Source organism: Elephantulus edwardii, unplaced genomic scaffold, assembly GCF_000299155.1.
Source record: "Elephantulus edwardii isolate Elephantulus edwardi_28Jun2011 unplaced genomic scaffold, EleEdw1.0 scaffold00063, whole genome shotgun sequence".
NCBI classification, from domain to species: domain Eukaryota; kingdom Metazoa; phylum Chordata; class Mammalia; order Macroscelidea; family Macroscelididae; genus Elephantulus; species Elephantulus edwardii.
In genome coordinates this window covers 8,736,698-8,753,953 of record NW_006399813.1, presented here as the reverse complement: position 1 = coordinate 8,753,953, position 17,256 = coordinate 8,736,698, and the positions used below count along the sequence as shown (strand labels likewise).

At 47.0% G+C, this 17,256-nt stretch overlaps 1 protein-coding gene across 2 annotated transcripts in view; it reads left to right on the top strand.

Moving 5' to 3' along the window:
* PLXNA2 (plexin A2) overlaps positions 1-6,037 on the top strand; it is a 297,126-nt gene extending 291,089 nt beyond the window's left edge. For both annotated transcript variants that reach the window (XM_006887939.1, XM_006887940.1), the window contains 3 exons: positions 1,589-1,801; positions 2,928-3,078; positions 5,536-6,037. In XM_006887939.1, the coding sequence (XP_006888001.1) occupies positions 1,589-1,801; positions 2,928-3,078; positions 5,536-5,631 (460 nt within the window). In that variant the 3' untranslated portion in view covers positions 5,632-6,037. The remainder of the gene's footprint in view (positions 1-1,588; positions 1,802-2,927; positions 3,079-5,535) is intronic.
* Positions 6,038-17,256: the final 11,219 nt, after the last annotated feature.

Here is a 17,256-nt window from a genome sequence, read left to right as displayed (position 1 = left end):
GGTCTCCTCAGAAAACAGAGCTGACACAGATGGGCCCAGGCTGTTATTTGGGAATCCAGAGTCCTAGCAACGAGCAAAACATGGTGGGAAAACCAAACCCCAACCCTAGTGGCCCCCTCCCTCTGCGGGGTGTTGTGGTTGCCTAGCCCTCGTAACTCGCCAGCTTTGATCGTTGTGGAGGGAAACAGAGAGAATGGGGTGGTCCGCTGTGGGGAGAAGTCCTCAGGTTAGCCAGCCAGGCCTTTCATCTGCATCCCCAGAAACAGAAGCTGGGCTTGTGTGGTTGATTTTGGAGACTCCCCAATTCATCACCAAGGGTCGGTGATTTCGGAGAAACCAAGAGGAAGTTCTGGGTTCTCCTCATCTCTGTGCTGGCCAGAGCTTGGTCACAGACAAGCTCTAGCCTGGAATTGTGGGCTGAAAGAGTCCTCTTATCCAGACCTCAGACAGCACACATCCAAGGCGAGCTCACAGACGCCGCCAGAGGGAGGGTGGGAACAGAGAACTGTGAGCTGGGTCAACTTCTCTGCGGATATAGTTCCTCCCAGGACCCTGGGAATGAGTGACCCATTGTATGAGGGACTGAAGACCCAGCTGTGACCAGGACTGAGCTTTCTTAAGATGTTGGGCTGTTGAGACATTTGGGGAAGTTTAGGGTCATTGAGAGTCTAGAGCAGGTAATGAAAGAGGAGGGGAGGCCTCTGGAATGTAGCACCCAGAAGGGAAGGACAGGCAGGGGCAGGGCTCGGTCCACAGAGGAGTTAAGGCCTTGAAGGCAGCTGGAGGAGCAGCAAAGGTTGGGAAGGAAGCAAGAGCAGCAGCTGTTCTGGTTTCAAAGGGGAATAAATGAGCTTATCCTCCTTGTAGTCAAAGGAGAAGGAAAAATCCATTCTCCTCCACTTAGAAACTTCTGAGCAGCGGAAGGCAGGCTCTAGCCACCAGTCAGTTCCCCCTGGGATGGGACACCCTCAGAGTTCCAGTGAGCCGTTCCCAAGACACCAACAATGGCCTCCTCATCTCCCTCTGCCCCTGCTCAGACACAAGGGTGCCCTGGGGAGAGGCCTGAAAGGCTTGTCCCCAGGGGAGTCTGTTCCATGGCCCAGCCGGGCGGGTCAGCTCTGGGAAGGGGCCCTGGACAGCCAGGCTGGGCGGGGAGACAGGTGGGGCCCTTTGTGCCCACTCTGGGGCGGCCTTCCGGATGGTAGCCAGGGGCAGGCACTGTGAAGAGGCCTGGGGAGCTGGTGGCTTTGTCAGCCCTCCTGAGAAAATTGTGCTGTCCTCAGCGCTTGGGCTTCCCTGGGGCAGGAGGTCTTTAGAAACAACTGCTAGACAAGAACAAAATCCACCCACCCATTCCTCAGTGGTGGTGCCCTGTTAGGGTACAATGGCGCCTTCCTGGTCTCCCAGGGGCAGCAGCGGCATTGGCTAAATTATAATAGCAGCCTCCAGCTGGGCCTGTGTGATTTCTCTCCCTGCCCTGCCGACATGAGGAGGCCAGAATTTGCACTTGGCATGAGAGGGGGGCATATCAGTGGACGCGTCAGGGGGGCCGAGAAGCACCCTCACGGCCTGCTCTGCTTTCCCACAGCCTCCCTCTGCGGTTCTGGGTGAACGTGATCAAGAACCCCCAGTTTGTGTTTGACATCCACAAGGGCAGCATCACGGACGCCTGCCTGTCGGTGGTGGCCCAGACCTTCATGGATTCTTGCTCCACGTCAGAGCATCGGCTGGGCAAGGACTCGCCCTCCAACAAGCTGCTCTATGCCAAGGACATCCCCAGCTATAAGAGCTGGGTAGAGAGGTCAGTGAGATTTCCATCCAGGCCATTGTCCCTGTCTGCCTGCTCCAGCCCCCAGTCTGTTGACTTTGCTGACCTAAGATTCCAAACAAGACTGGCAGGACCTTCAGGCCCCCTGCCACCTCCTCCCCTCTCTGTCTCCAGACTTCTTACTGTGGGGGGTGGGGGGAAGAAGAGCTCCTCTTGGAAAGCAAATAGTTAATCATAATTCACTGAGGACATGCCAGGTACTATGACAAGAATTGTGTGCTTATCATTCCATGGATATGTCCAACGGAGTTATGTAACAGACATTATTATTATCCCCATCTTACTGAGGAGGAGATGGAGGTGACAGAGAGGCTAGGTTACACTCCCAAGGGTCACACAGCCAGTATGTGTTAAAGCTGAGCTTCAAGACCAGGAATCTGACTGGAGTCTAGGCCTCATTCCACTCTGCTGGACAGCCCATCCAGCACTCAGCCAATTTCCAAGAGAATCTCTGACTTTAGAAGGCCCCATCCTCTCAGACTCAACCTCAGCTTGAGACAAGAGGACAGGGAAAGAGAAACAGTGAGGCAGGGACATTGGGACATTCGATGTTCTCAAGAGGTCTAAGGCCAGTCAGTGTGTTCTTATTGTTACTGCTGTGTAACATCGAGTTGGAACCTCTTAGCTGCACTCCCTGCCCCCCCCCCGAGTGGATTTTCAAAAGCAGTAAATAACTTGGGAGGATGTTATCCATATTTCTCCCAACAGAGTAGCTAGTGGATTTGAACCTCCTATCTTTGGGTTGGAAGCTCAATTCCTTAACACTGAGTCACCAGAGCTCCCTAAGGGCAGTGTTATTATTATTATGTTATGTGCCATCAAGTCAATTCCCACCCCTAGCAACCCTACGTACAACAGCTCTGAACCCTGCTCTATCTTGAGCCAACTCCACTGTCTCTGACACACCTACCCCCATTACCCTGGTCACTGAGTTAAGCTCCGTCTACATACTTTAGGCATGTTGCAAGGAGGGACCAGTCCTTGGAGAGGGACGTCATGCCTGGAAGCATGGAGGGACAGCACAGGAGAGGAAGGGCAGTATAAGTATAGGCAAATGTTTGCTGAGCCCCCCACCCAGAGCCTATCCTGTCTCCGGCAGATACTACGCAGACATAGCCAAGCTCCCAGCCATCAGTGACCAGGACATGAATGCCTACCTCGCCGAGCAGTCCCGCCTGCATGCCGTGGAGTTCAACATGCTGAGTGCCCTCAATGAGATCTACTCCTACGTCAGCAAGTATAGTGAAGAGGTAAGAAGCGCGCTGGAGGCTACACTGAGAGGCGGCGGTTAGCCAGAAAGGCTGACTCAGTCCTTACATAGCAACAATGGAGGGCAATTTAGAAAACACATTCATGGAGTTAAAAACCAATGAACTCCAAAATCATTATCATTCTTTATGAAAGACAGCTTATCCTCGCCTGATTCACTGAACACTTTCTTATACGTTTCATTGTCTTTCGCTCATTGTCTGCTCTTGCAATAAATAACACGCTTAATAATTTCCTTGTTTTTTCAGTTCAGTGTGTTGTACGATTAGTTTCATTCTTTTGCAAACAATGAATCATGCTATTCTTTGCACTTGGGTAGATCCTGTCAGTTACATTGCAGATAGCGAAGTGGACCCCACCATAAATAGAGCATGAATAAGACGGCTTCCAAGGGAGCTCTGGTGGCCTAGTGGTAAGAAGCTGTGATGCAATCCTAAAGACACGTGGTTCGAAACCTTCAGCTGCTCTGTGGGAGAAAGATGGGCAATCTCCTCCTGTTCAATTAACTGACTCTGAAAAACCTGCTAGAGGGTCAGCTATGGGTCAGTTCAGACTCGATGGTACACAACAACAGTGGGATGGCTTCCAAGGCAGCAGTAATACTATACAGCATCTCCTATGTGCTATGCCAGGTGTTCAGAGTTCCAAGTACTTGACATGCATCTGTTTATGTACACATGCTCACACATACGTGTATACATACATACATACAATGGCACCTCGGACATTACTCAGCATTCTGCTTCTGACAGCTCTCACCACAAGGGCCATGTGGAATGCTATACTCTACACACATGAGGTCGCTAGGCCTTGGAATCACCACAACAACAACTGGCTTGGTCTTTTTCTTTTTTAAATATACACACACATATGGAGACCCTGGGTGGCACAAATGATTAAACACTCAACTGCTAGCCCACATGTTGGCAGTTCAAACCTACCCATGAGTGATAAAAATAAGACACATAGCTAAAGGCTTTTCCTTTCATTGGTGATTGGTCTGCTAAGTAAAAATGCTGATTTGAAATAACAGGTGGGTCCATACTACATCATCTTGTATCCTTCTCTGGCCTTTTATTTTTTTATTATTAGACTAATCAGAATACAAAATTCATTCATTCCACTGTACAGTATTAAAAGTTAAATGGAAAGAATTGTTTTTAAAAAGCATTCTTCCCGGATGCAAATCATAAGACAGGCATGACAGTCTGCTACCAAAAGGCCTTGAAAGTGAGGAGGGAAATGTGCAACAATGAATAAATGAAAATCCAACTGTTCTGTAAACTTTCATTAAAATCACAATTTAAAAAATCTTTAAACAAGAAACACAAAAGGCCTTGAAAAGCCTGTAGATCAGTCCTCCTGTGCACACCTGCACACATGGTGTCACGGAGTCAGAATCAGTTTAATGGCGACTAGCAACACCCCCAGGGAGCTCTGGTGGCCTAGTGACAAGAAGCTGCACTGCAATCCTAAAGGCACGTGGTTCGAGGCCACCAGCTGCTCCGTGGAAGAAGGATGGGCAGTCTCCTCCCGTGTGATTCTGAAAACCAGCTGGAGGGTCAGCTATGGGTTGATTCTGACTCTACAGCACACAACAACAAGCAACACCCCCACCCTTACACACATATTCAGTTTCTCAAAACTTGAATTTGGGCGAGTTCTGGTGGCCTAGTGGCAGGAAACTGCACTGCAATCCCAGAGGTGCGTGGTTCAAATCCACCAGATGCTCTGCTGAAGAAGGAGGAACAGTCGCCTCCTATACCAGTCAGATCCAATTTGACGGTACACACATAAAATAAATAAATAAAAATTAAAAAAAGAAAACACAAACCAAAACTTGAATTTGTTGCTGTAGAGTTGGAACCCGCTTATAGTAGACCCTCCCTTCAGTTTCAGAGGCTGTAAATCACATGGGAGAAGATTGCCCATCTTTTTCCCTTAAAAGCTTGTTAGATTTAGAGGCACCAGAGAGGCGCTGTCTGGGGGCTGGCAGTGCTACTCCCTATGGACTAGGCCACCAGAACTCCTCATTTAGTAGTAGTAGTTGTTGTTGTTGTTGTTGTTGTGTACCACAGAGTCAGAACCAACCCATAGCTGACCTCCAGGGGGTTTCCAGAGGCAGTCATCTCACAGGGGAGATTGCCCATCCATGTACAGTTGTTGTTGTTGTTGTTATGTGCCGTCAAGTCGTTTGTGACTCATAGCGACCCTATGTACAACAGCCCTAAACCCTCCTCTATCCTGTGCCAATCGCACTGCCCCTGACACACCCATCCAATTACCCCAGTCACTGAATCAATCCATCTCATAGATTAGGCACTTAAATTATTATTTAGTTATGTTCAGTAGGGCAGAAGGGAGAGACAGGTAGAATCATGAGAGGGGCAGCTTTGCACCGAGTCCAGAAGTCCCCTCACTGTGTCCTTGTCCCTTAGCTCATCGGGGCCCTGGAGCAGGACGAGCAGGCGCGGCGGCAGCGGCTGGCCTACAAGGTGGAACAGCTCATCAACGCCATGTCCATTGAGAGCTGAGAGGCGGAGCCTGGAGTTCCTGGGAAGAGGGACCCGTCAACGCTGTCACACCAGGAAATCTCAGAAGGAAGGACAAGCCAAGGGCCGCAGGCCCCAGAGCTTGCTGTCCCTGAGAGCCATCAGGGAGAGGGGACGGCCCCCTCCCCACGCCAGCCAAGTTTCATCACAGCCAGTTCTGCAGAGACCGCGGGCATCACGCCTCCCGCAGAGGACAAGACTGGGCGCGACGGAGGATCTTCAAGCTGAGAGGCACGGGCGGGCACGCGCGGCCTCGGTGACTGCTGCTTTGCATGAAAACTCATTTGATGTATATTGGGGAAATAATGAAAACTTTATTTAATTTTTTTTAAGAAAAAGGGGGCGGAAAACCCCAGAAATAAAACAAAACAAAAAGCTGCCCTGTTAATCCCGTCCAACTTTTGTTTAATTCTGATTTCTCCTCCTCTTCCTTCGGCCCTGAACTCCTATGTCCTCATACAGCTTCTGTTTCCAAACGCCAGGGAGGTTAAAAAAAATTTTTTTAAAAAAAGCCAGCCTACAAAGAGATGCCAAGAGAACAGTGAGGGGGCAATGATGGTTTTCTTTCTTTTGAAATTTAAAAAGGAAAGAAAAAAATGAGGAGGAAGAGAATGAACACAGTAAATGCTCTGTGAAAAAGAGAGAGGGTAGTAGAACTCGAATTAGCCCAGCAGTTGAAGAGGTGGCGAACGGCAACCCTTTGTGCCAACTGCAAAGCCACAGAGCGGCTGGGCCTAGCTGACTGGAGACTGAGCACCCATATATACCACACATCTGTACATTCTCTCTCTCGAGAGGAGACGTGTGTCCGCAGAGTATCAATGCTTTTTTGCTACTTGTTTTTGTTTTGTTTTCTTTAAATCCAAGGCTCAACAGATGAGAGCCTGATTTTCACTGATTTCCCTTTTGGTATCTCTGAGTTACTACCAGCAGTGGGGGAGAGGTAGGCCCTCTAAGACTGGACAGCAGGCCCCCTCCTAAGGACATGAGATGTCTGCTCATATCCATCCCGGCTGGAGCTGACCACCGTGAAGCGAAGGCCTGGAGGTGTCTGGACCAAGCCTCTAGAAGCTCCCTTTTGGGAGCTGATTTGAGGACCTGGCTGTTTGGTGGCATCGGATTCCTCTCCAATCATCCAGTGAGTTCTTGTGATTAAAAGGGAAATAAAAATCAATCACTGTTTACAGCAAGCAATACTTGAAGAGAATAGGTTAAAGAAGCTGCAGTATTTATTATGCTTTCTTTCTCTTTCATTGTCTGTGCCTGGAGGGGGAGGCTGCCCGTTGCTCACCGATGGATGCCCTGGACTGTCTGGGCAGCAGCTCTTGCCCCAAGGGACATAACAGAAATAACTCAGCACCCCCACCTTCCGCCTCTCTTTCTGCTGCTCATGGACTTCCTGGATTTGAAGGACAAGGACAACTGGGTGGCTTATCTCTAGGTGGCTTCTCTCATCTTTCTCACCTGTTGATATCTAAAACTGTGGATGGTCAGTTCTCCTGGGTGTAGTTTCCAAACACAGCAACCAAAGCTCCATGCCTCTGCCTGGAGGCTGCTTAGCAGCAGAGGAGGGTCACCTGGCAGAAGGCAGCCCCACCAGCTTCCCATGCTGGCATGGATCCAAACAGCCAGCACCAGTTTCCCTGCCAGTGGCACTGGAGCTGAGAGGGTGAGGACCAGAGTAAGGCAAGGGGTAAAGGTAGGGCAGTGGGGAGGTGTGGAGGAACGGCCACCCCTCCTACTTCCTACCATTTAAAGGACCAGGAATCCCAGGCTGCAATGTCAAGAAATGGCACCAGCGGCCCCAAGAGACACTGTGGGCCAGGGTCATTTCCTCTGTAATTAACTCTGGGTCTCAGCCCTACCTCCCAGCAATTCCAATTTCCAAAGGCTCTGCTGACCACATCTGATTCCCAGGAAAGGGCTGGGGGAGGGGGAGCCTGGAAGGCGGGCTTCCACCCCTGGCGTGTGGCTTTGGATTGCTGTGCTAACCACAGAGCAGACGTTGCCCGCTCTCCTCAGCTCCAGTTTCTTGCCTGAATGCAGCTGACAAATGGGAAGAGAAAAGCATTCAGCAAAATACTCAGGAAACTTGCTGTTTTCATTATAATTCACAACTAGCCATGCCAAGGCCACTTTCTTCTGATAATCCACTTCTGCTAAAGTTTCCCGGGGCCCTATTAATAGCCTGAAAGAAATACTAATGACTGGACCTTCCTCACCAAGCCAAAGTGTTCACTCTTCATAGCACCCAAAGCTTATCAGCTCAGAGCCTGTGATGGAAGGAGACGAAAGAAAAGGAGAAATGGCGAGCAGAATTTGAGCAGGAGACTCTGCGCTACCCACAGAAAACACTAACCCAACCTCATTGTACTTCTGTGATCTCTTTGAATAGCAGCTTACCTGTCACACCTCTGCTCGGACTGACACCTACAGCTTTAGGCTTTGCACCATGAAGAAGCAAAAGGAGGTTAGACATCTCAACAACACTGCAAGCAACGCTTACCTCAATGTATCTGCCCAGAGGTCTCCCAGAAGTTACTTTAGGTTTTTGGAGTGTGCAGACAGGCGGAAGAATTGCCAGTGAGAGAGAAGAAAGGAGAGGCAAAGAGCCGAAACGGAAGATACAGGATTTGGCCACCTTCCCCCAAACTCAGTGTGAGAGTTGGGGAACTTGGGCTGGCAAAGGAGTTGGCACAGGGTATAGAACCAGAAAGCGGGATTTGGCCAAGGCCACCAGCTTAAAAGTTTAGAGCTTTGCCCCATCCTGAGCTCCTGTCTATATTCTACCAACTTTGGCTTTGGGTCACCAAGAACCCCAAGAAACAAACAGAACACGGGGTGAACTTTGTTGCCCTCTCTTCTCACTAATATTTCTTACGTTAGGAAGAGAGACAGTCCCTGTGCACAGAAAGCCATCTGCCTTCATCCCGCCTGGAGCAGAAGGCAAGAGGGCAAGGAGTCTCTTGCCAAAGTCCAGCTTGGCTTTGAACACCAGATCTGTATCAGAAAAGTCTCTGGAAATAGGACACCAGAGGTCTTGGCTTGGAAAGACAGAGATGCTCCGATGACTAGCCTGCTCACTGGTCAAGGCGGAGAGAAAGTCCCGCTCACTTCTGCTGCCCCTGCCCTCTGCCTGCGGTCAGGGGCCTCTGTCGGCCCTCTGTCCTACCTCCCCACAGTGCACCACTCGGCACCACCCTGACCCACCTCTGGCACAGCTCCTTTCCTTACGGAGTCCAGTCATTAGAAGCATGGACCAGCTGGTAAACCCACTGTTGAGAGAGAACTCTATTTTCTGCATTCCTTCTCTCAGGAAACCTAGAGCAGCAGTTATTTCTAGGCACTGTTTTAGGGGGCTGGGAAACAGCAATGAACAAAAACATTAATAGGTCCTTCCAGTAAATAGGCTTTCTTCACGCTGCTGCTTCCTGCCGCCAACTCCCAGGTGCACTTCTCCACCCCCACCAGGAGAGGGCATGAGTTTGCAGGTAAGACGGAATCCCAACCCAGCTGCCTTACCTCGTTCTGGGGACTCCAGTCCGGTTAACAGAGCCACTCTCGTTTCCACCGCCACCGCCGCCTCGGGCAACTCTTCTTGCAGCTCAGCCTCCTCACCTGCCTGCAATTCCACCAAAGGAGAAGGAGAAATAGCATTGAAGGCTCCTGGCTGCACTGAGTAGGAAACAGAAGCAATGAATGGCTGGACATGTGACAGGGAAAATAGTACACACAGGATGGCTGGGAAGACGAACAAACATCCAGTGCACTCCAGTACCACACCTGCCCACTCACCTGCTGCAGGTGGATACTACACTGGCAGGTGCTCTTGGGGGAGGGAGGGGAGACCTTCTCCCTCCAGCTACACTGTGTTATGCCTGAAGCTCCCAGGGCCTGGCCAAGGGAGGAGAGGTCTGAGATTCCGGGGCCTCTGTGGGTAAAAGAAAAAAAAATGCCCAGAAATGGCTCATCAGACATAGAGCTGTGCGATCGAATCCCATCAGGAGACTTGAGAGGTGAGGCTCAGGCCTTCTGATGCCACAGGAACAGGCTCTGTGGAGAGGGTGGCATCTTTATCATTCCAAACTCTCTCCCCTCTGCCTCTCCCTTTCTAGTAGGTTCTCCATCCTGTGAATTCTTACCATCTGGGCCTTCGTGGTCCCATGAAAGATAGATCAACTTCTCTCTGGGCATTTTCAAACGAGCACTGATTAGGAGGGTCCTGGGAAACCACGAAGCCCAGAGCTGGTTTGCCAATAAGCAAGCGGGAAGTTTGGCCTTCCTCAGCCATCATATCTCGTTCTCTACACCAGGAAGTAGCTCCACCCCGGACTGTCCTGCCTCGTGTAGCCTGTTCCCTCCCAACCTTGCCTCAAAAAGAAGAAGAGAAGCATCTTCTGGATTTCTGTCAAAGTCCTAACTTTTGCTTTACTTACCCTCCACTTTGCCATTGAAGATGGAGCATATATGGGAACATAGTCCCAAATGAACTGAAGGGGCGTCCCTGAGTGTGGCGAGGGAAGAGGGACAGCCCATTAGACAAGGGTGACAAAGGGCCCGAGTTGCCCACCTCTTCCTCCACCTTCTCCTCCCCAAGCCCACTCCTCCTGACACACTGGAATCTGTAGTATATCTATTTTTGAGAAAAATACAAGGATGGTTGTCTGCTTTTGTTGTTTTTACAGGTGTTGTGAAATAAATACTGTAAGAAAATTAAGTATTTAAAATGTTCCTCAAAAATGGGGTTTTTTGTTATTCTAATATATTATTGTGTACCTATTGTAAATATGAAACACTCCTATTTTGCAAGCCAAGGACACAATTTGTACTGTTGTTATATATAAATAAAGTCTACTGGATTAAAAAAAAAAAAAAAGGAACTCAAATCTTCAAATAAACCATGGTTACTTCCACAACTTTGATGCACAATCACATTCCACATGCATATTTCAGAAGGAGGGTACTCAGGGGAGGGCCAGCTAAGTTCGGAGGGATTTCTAGAATTCTCTCTGGAGCCAGAGTTTATTAGAATCTAGTCTCATCATCTCTCTCACACACAGATGGATGGACACTGTTGCTCTGCTCTGTCTTGTACCAATAGGTGAACACTGCCCCCTAGCACCAAGACCCCAGAATACACTTCCCCCACCAAACTAGAGGTTGATGGTGCGAACTCTGGATTGAGATTTTTCACTAGGGGTCAAAGCAGATTCCAGAAGAATGAATAACTTCTCAGCATGCCTAGATCTTCCTGGGAAGCATATCTATTCATTTTTACAGCACAGGCGCCCTGGCAGTGTAGCGAGTTAAGTGCTGGACTGCTAACTAAAAGGTCAAGGATTTGAACCCACCCTCTGCCTTCCTAAAGATTTACAGCCTCCTGTGTATATGAATGATTGGATGAAAAGTGCCATATGATTTGTAAGCTTTCACTCAAATAAAATTTAAGTTAAAAAATGGAATGAAAATACAATATATAGAGCCTCAGGTATTCAGTGAAGGCGTTCTGATCACTGTTACTGGAATCGACTCAATGTCATTGGGTTTGGGGTTTATAGCCTGGCATCATGGAAGGTGCTGAGGATAAGGTAATAAATGGGACAGGCATAACTTTTGTCCTCACCAATCTCTTAAAAGCCAGCCACTCTACAATTAACTCTGACTTAGAGTGACCCCATGTTTGCCAGAACTGAACTGTGCTCCACAGGGTTTTTAGAGACTGATTTTTTTCAGCAGGAAGTCATCAAGCCTTTCTCCTTAGGCACCTGTGGATAGACTTGAACCTATGATCTTTCTGTTAGTGACAGTATATTTAATATCTGTTCCACCTGGAATATCCCATCAATCTTATAGAATGTTGTTATTGTCATGTGCTATCAAGTTGTCTGTGACTCATAGAAACGTTATGCATAATAGTTCAGGACTCTTCTATCCTTAGCCAACCTTGCTATCCAACACACCTTGCCCAGTAACTGTGTCAATACATCCCATCCGGGGTCTTCCTCTCCTGTGCCATCCCTCCGCCCTTCCAAGCATGACGTCCCTCTCCAAGTACTGGTCCCTCCGGGCCACATGCCGAAAGAATGTGAGACTGAGCTTTAAAATCTTTGCCTCGAAAGAGCAGCTTGGTTTCACCCTCTTAAGACAGACCCCTTTTTCTCTCAGCAGTCTGTGGTATATTCAAGACTCTTCTCTAGGACCACAACACAATGGCATCAATTTTTTTCCTCTGTCAACATTAGTCATTGCCCAGTTCTCTGATGCACAGCAAGTATTTGTAATGACCATAGCCTGAATCAGGCGCACCTTAGTCTCTAGACTGACATCATTGATCCTTAGAGAGGTCTCTGATAACAGATTTCCCTAATGCAATTTGCCTTTTGATTTCCTGACTTTTGATGCCAAGAGTGTTGATTGTAGAGCCAAGCAATCTGAAATTGTTAAGAACCTCAATCTCTTCTCTGTCATGGTGCTGCCAATTGTCCCAGTGGTAAGGATCGTAAAAGAGGAACATCTGAACCATGCATAGGGAAGAGCTTGTGCTAGTGTTTGTTTTCAGTTGAGAGATTAAGGTTAAATTAAAGATGTGGGATAACAGTGTGAGCTTTTAAATGCAACGCAGGGGAGAAATAAAGAGAGTTGAAGAGTTGACTCCGGCCTGGGGAACTGAAGTAGTTGGGCTGTCATGAAGCCCAAGGGTAGGAGGAATTTACTAAGTCTGTAGGAGATTTATGGAAATGAATTGACTGTATGCCCTCCAGTCCTTGGGCTCCTTCTTACCGGAGTACATTATTGTCCCCTCCCCTCCTCTGCACTTCCATTTGTCTAGATTCTTACTGATCTTCAAAGCATCTAAGACTCCTCTTCTTTCTGGTTGGTCATTCACTCACTCATTGCCATCAAGTCACAGCTGGCCTTCCAGCAGACTTTCCCAGGCTCTAAACTACACAGTCGGAGACCCCATCTTTATCCTGAGGAGCTGCTGGGGGGGGTTCAAACTGCCAGAGAGGTGCCACGTTTGGGCGAGCAACACAGTTTACTACAGACCACACTGCCAGAGCTCCCAGGTAAGAGGAATAAGGCTGGTAAGAGGACTAAGTAAGAATAAAGCAAGAATATCAAATGACTGTGCAAGGAAACCACTGCTCACCATCTTGGTAATAATGGGGATACAGGGATTTGGGGTCTGGGCTTGCTTCATAGCCTCCACTAGGAGCCTTGCCCTTGAGAAGCCTCCAACCTGATGGAGGAGACAGTCCTTGCCTTCAGGGTGCCACTGACTGTCTGATGAGAGAGCAGAGGGCTGGAGAATGGAGAGATGGAAGACACAGACCCGGCTCTCAAGAAGAAAGCCAGTTTCCCTTCCATTGACTCCAACTCCTGGGGACCCATGGGTGTCGGAGTAAACTGTGCTCCATGGAGTTGGCAATGGCGGATTTTTCAGGAGATCCACTGTCTTCCAAGACACCTGTGAGTACGCTTGAAACACCAAGCTTTCAGTTAGAAGCTGAGCATCAGACCCATCCAATCTCTTTCTCTTAACAAAGTGGTATTGTCTGGAGTTGACCTGGAGTTGATGAGCAACCGCAGATCCAAGGAGAAAACTCCTGTGAAGCATCTACAGGGTGGTGTCCTTCTAACCCCACTCCCACACCCACAGAGTCCCCCCAAGAAAGGAGAGAGCCAAATGCTAGTTCTGAAGGTGAGGAGGAAAATGCAAACATACCACCACCACCACCACCCCCAGCTGGGAGAAGTAGAGCTAGGGGTGTAACTAGTGCATTGTTTTCAATAATATCATTGTTTGGGTTGTTAGGCTATTTTGCTAACTGAATCCTCCTCCGCCTTGCTTTTAAATGCAAACCCGAGCAATGGTGTGCTACAAAGGTGAAAAAGGAGTACTCATCCCTCAGCAGGAGGATAATGTGAGCCTGGTGAGATCCTGGTGTGTTAATACAGTGTGAGGTGGGGCCTGGAGATGAGATTAGCCCCTATGGGCCTTGCTGGGGCTCCAACTTCCAAGAGGAATTGGCTGGAACAGTTGAGGAGACCATTCCTCTATATGGAGTTCCCCAGTCTTCTTGCAGGGGAAACATTTGAAGCACCTCTATTATTAAACATTGACTGAAGGAAATACCACCTTCTGAGATGGAAGACAAGGTGAAGGATGGAATCCACCTGGAGCTCATACGTCCTGTTCACTGAAGGGACAGCAGAAACCCCATTTTTTATAAACCCCCATTAAAGCTAGAGGCAGAAGTGGGCCATAAAAATTCTTAGCTTAAGGCAAACATGAGTGCCCCGGGTAAAGCCTTGTCTGTCCTTGAAAAGTAAGGAATTAACTAGGGTCTACGTGACACAAAAGGAATAAAGGCGGGCAAAGTAGCCAGCCCGTCAAAAGCCGACCAAATGACTGATTCCTCAGCCCACCAATCTCTCTGCCCTAACAGGAGCACTCAAGAAAGGGCTATAAAAGCAAGTGGGAGGGGCAACTCGAGGCTTTTTCCCTTCACCACCTTCCTGAGGAGGGGGAAAGTCTCCACATGTGGAAATTAATAAATGCTCTTGAAATTTTCAGACATGTGATTGGATTTCCTTTGAGGGGCATTCCGTGGGCAGAACATTCACCATCGTATTCCCAGGCCCAATGTCTGGTCCACAATGGATATCCAGTAACTATGTTCTGAGTGAATGTTTGAATGAATGATAGATTCTAATCGGCTACCATATGGTAGACATTGGACATTATCTCTTTTAGGCTCTCAATCACTTAGAGAGCAGCACTCCATTTTTACAGCGTGAGGTTCAAAGAGATGAAGGGATTTGCTTAACGTCCCCTGGGACTAAGTTGCTGGTAGTTGTGGTAGATGCAATTGACGTGACTCCAAATGAGAGTGACTGTAACTACAACAGCACAAAACACCGCCTGATCCCGTGCCATCTTCACAGTCTCCACTGTTTATCTCCAGGTTGCCAGCTATTTGTACTGCACTCCCCTGCCTTTCCCACCACTCATCTGCTGGCTTGCTAGATTGTGATAATTGTGTGTTGTGGTCTTGGTTAAAGCTATGCCACCTCTATTTTAAACACTAACAGGGACCTCCATCATTATGGATGGATTTCAGCAAAGCTTTTTGACTAAGACAAGACTAGTCAGACTGGCCTTGTATTTCTTAAATAATTGGCCAATAAGAACCTTGGGAAAGGCAGCAGAACATGGGACATACAAAGTATGAGCCTAGGAAAATTGGAAGTCATCAGACATGGGGTGGAACATATAAAGATCAAAACCCTTGGCAAGAGTGAGCTGAAATGGACTGGTATCAGCTATTTTGAATCAGATTACCATATGGTCTTTTATACTAGGAGTGGCAAATTGGAGAGGAATGATGTCACGTTCATCACCAAAACAAACTCTTCAAGATCTGTCCTCAAGTATAGTATAGTTAATGATAGTATCATATCCATAGATCATATTATCATATGCATAAGGAAGGCCTGTCACTATGACAATGGCTCAAATTTGTGTACCACCACAAAAGCCAATGATGAAGAAATTGAGAATTTCTGTCAACAGCTGCAGTATGAGGGTGATCAAACATGCAAGATGCTTTGATAACGACTGGTACTTGGACTTTAAAAGCTGGAAACAAATAAGAAGAATTGATGGTCTGAAAATAGACGCTTGGTGATAGACTTAAGACAAAAGATCAAATTACTTTTTGAATAACTAACATTTGATCAAACATTTTGTATAACTAACCTTTTACTCATGGTAAATGTCTTTTAAAAAATATATGAGTGGCAACTGTCCAGGTGGACCTTGCCAGATGGAAGACACAGGAATTAAACTGACTACATTAGTGGAAAGAAACGGTGGCAAAACTCATTATCATTAGTCAGAATATGGGAGACAACTGTGAAAGAGGCCATCACTTGCTTATATGCAAGTTCAAGTGGAAGAAAGTAAAAACAAGTCCAAAGATAAAGCCAAGATGCAATCTTATGTGTATCCCATCTAAATTTACAGACTGCTTAAAAAATAGATTGATACATTGAACACTGAAGAACAATTTGTGAAATGAAAGTAAGAGCATGATATATGAAGAAAGCAAAAGGTCATTAAAAAGACACTAAAGGAAGAAAAGATCAAAACGAATGTCAGACTTGCTCTCAAATGTAAAGAGGCTAAAGCAAAAGGAAGATATATTGATGTAAGAAAGCTGAACAGAAGATTTCCACAGCTCAAGAAGAGAAAGTAAGGTATTGTGATGAAAATGTGCAAAGACCTGAAGCTAGAAAAACCAAAGGGAACATCCTCAATTACTCTCAGGGTGAAAGAACTGAAGGAAAATGTTAAGCCTTGAATTGTGTTAGTGAAGGATTCCATAGGCAAAATATTGAGGGAGGCAGGAATCATCACAAGAAAATAGAAAGATTATTCAGTAACTGTACCAAAAAAGAATCGGTTAATGCACAATGATTCTAAGATAAAGCGTGTGATCAAGATCCAATGATTCTAAAGGAAGAAGTTCAAGCTGAACGAAAAAGAAAGCATTGGAAAAACAAGGCTCCAGGGATAGAAATAATACAGTTGAGATAGTTCAATAAATAGATGCAGTGCTAGACATGCTATATGGTCTACACCAACTGACTGGAAGATACTTGTATTTGTGCTCATTCCAAAGAAAGGCAAGCCAATTATAGAATAATATCGTTAATATCACATACAAGTAAAATGTTGCTGATGATAATTCAACCACAGCTAGAGCTGTGCATTGACAGAGAACAGAAAAATGTTAAAGAAAATTCATAAGAGGATGTGGAACAAGGGGCATCATTGTTGACATCAGGTAGCTTTTTGGCTGGAAGCAGAAAATATTTACTGGCATTTTATTGACTATATAAAGGCAATTGACTGTGTGGGCTGTGTAAGTAACTGAGGGTCCCGGGTGGAGATGAGGAGGCTCCCCTCTTGCCCTCCCTGGCTTTGGGGTCCTCAGTTCCCCCCTCCTTGGCTGTTCTCTCTCTTTATCAGTGGGGAGTAGGCCTGGCTGCTCATTCCTTTGCGGTTAATGGGACGCTGGAACACCACCTCAGATCAGAGAATGGTGACACTGATTGTGTCAATGGGGGAGATTCCAGATTGACCTTCCATGAAATGGATCCAGAAGTCTATAAATTAGAGATAACACTGCAAAGAATAGGGATTCCAGAACTCGTCATAGTTCTCATTCAGAACCTATACCAAAAAGCAGTAATTCCAACAAAACTTAGGGGATGTTGCTTGGTTGACAGTCAGCAAAGGTGTGGATAGGAGCTGTGTTCTTTTGCTATATTTATTTGATCTGTATACTAAACAAATAATCCAAGAAGAGCAAATAGATCATCAATTGCTCTTGTGCAGGCCCAAAATGATACTGGAGAAAATGAAAACAAGTCCACAAGAGCCCAACCATTACCATGAGCTTATCTCACCCAAAGTTACCGACCATCTCGAGAATACATTTGACGCATCAAATTAAAACAATTAATCAGATAGATTATTGACCGACATCAAGAATGTTACAATGAAGAAAGCGCAGGGTTGTTAAAAAGAGAGAAAGG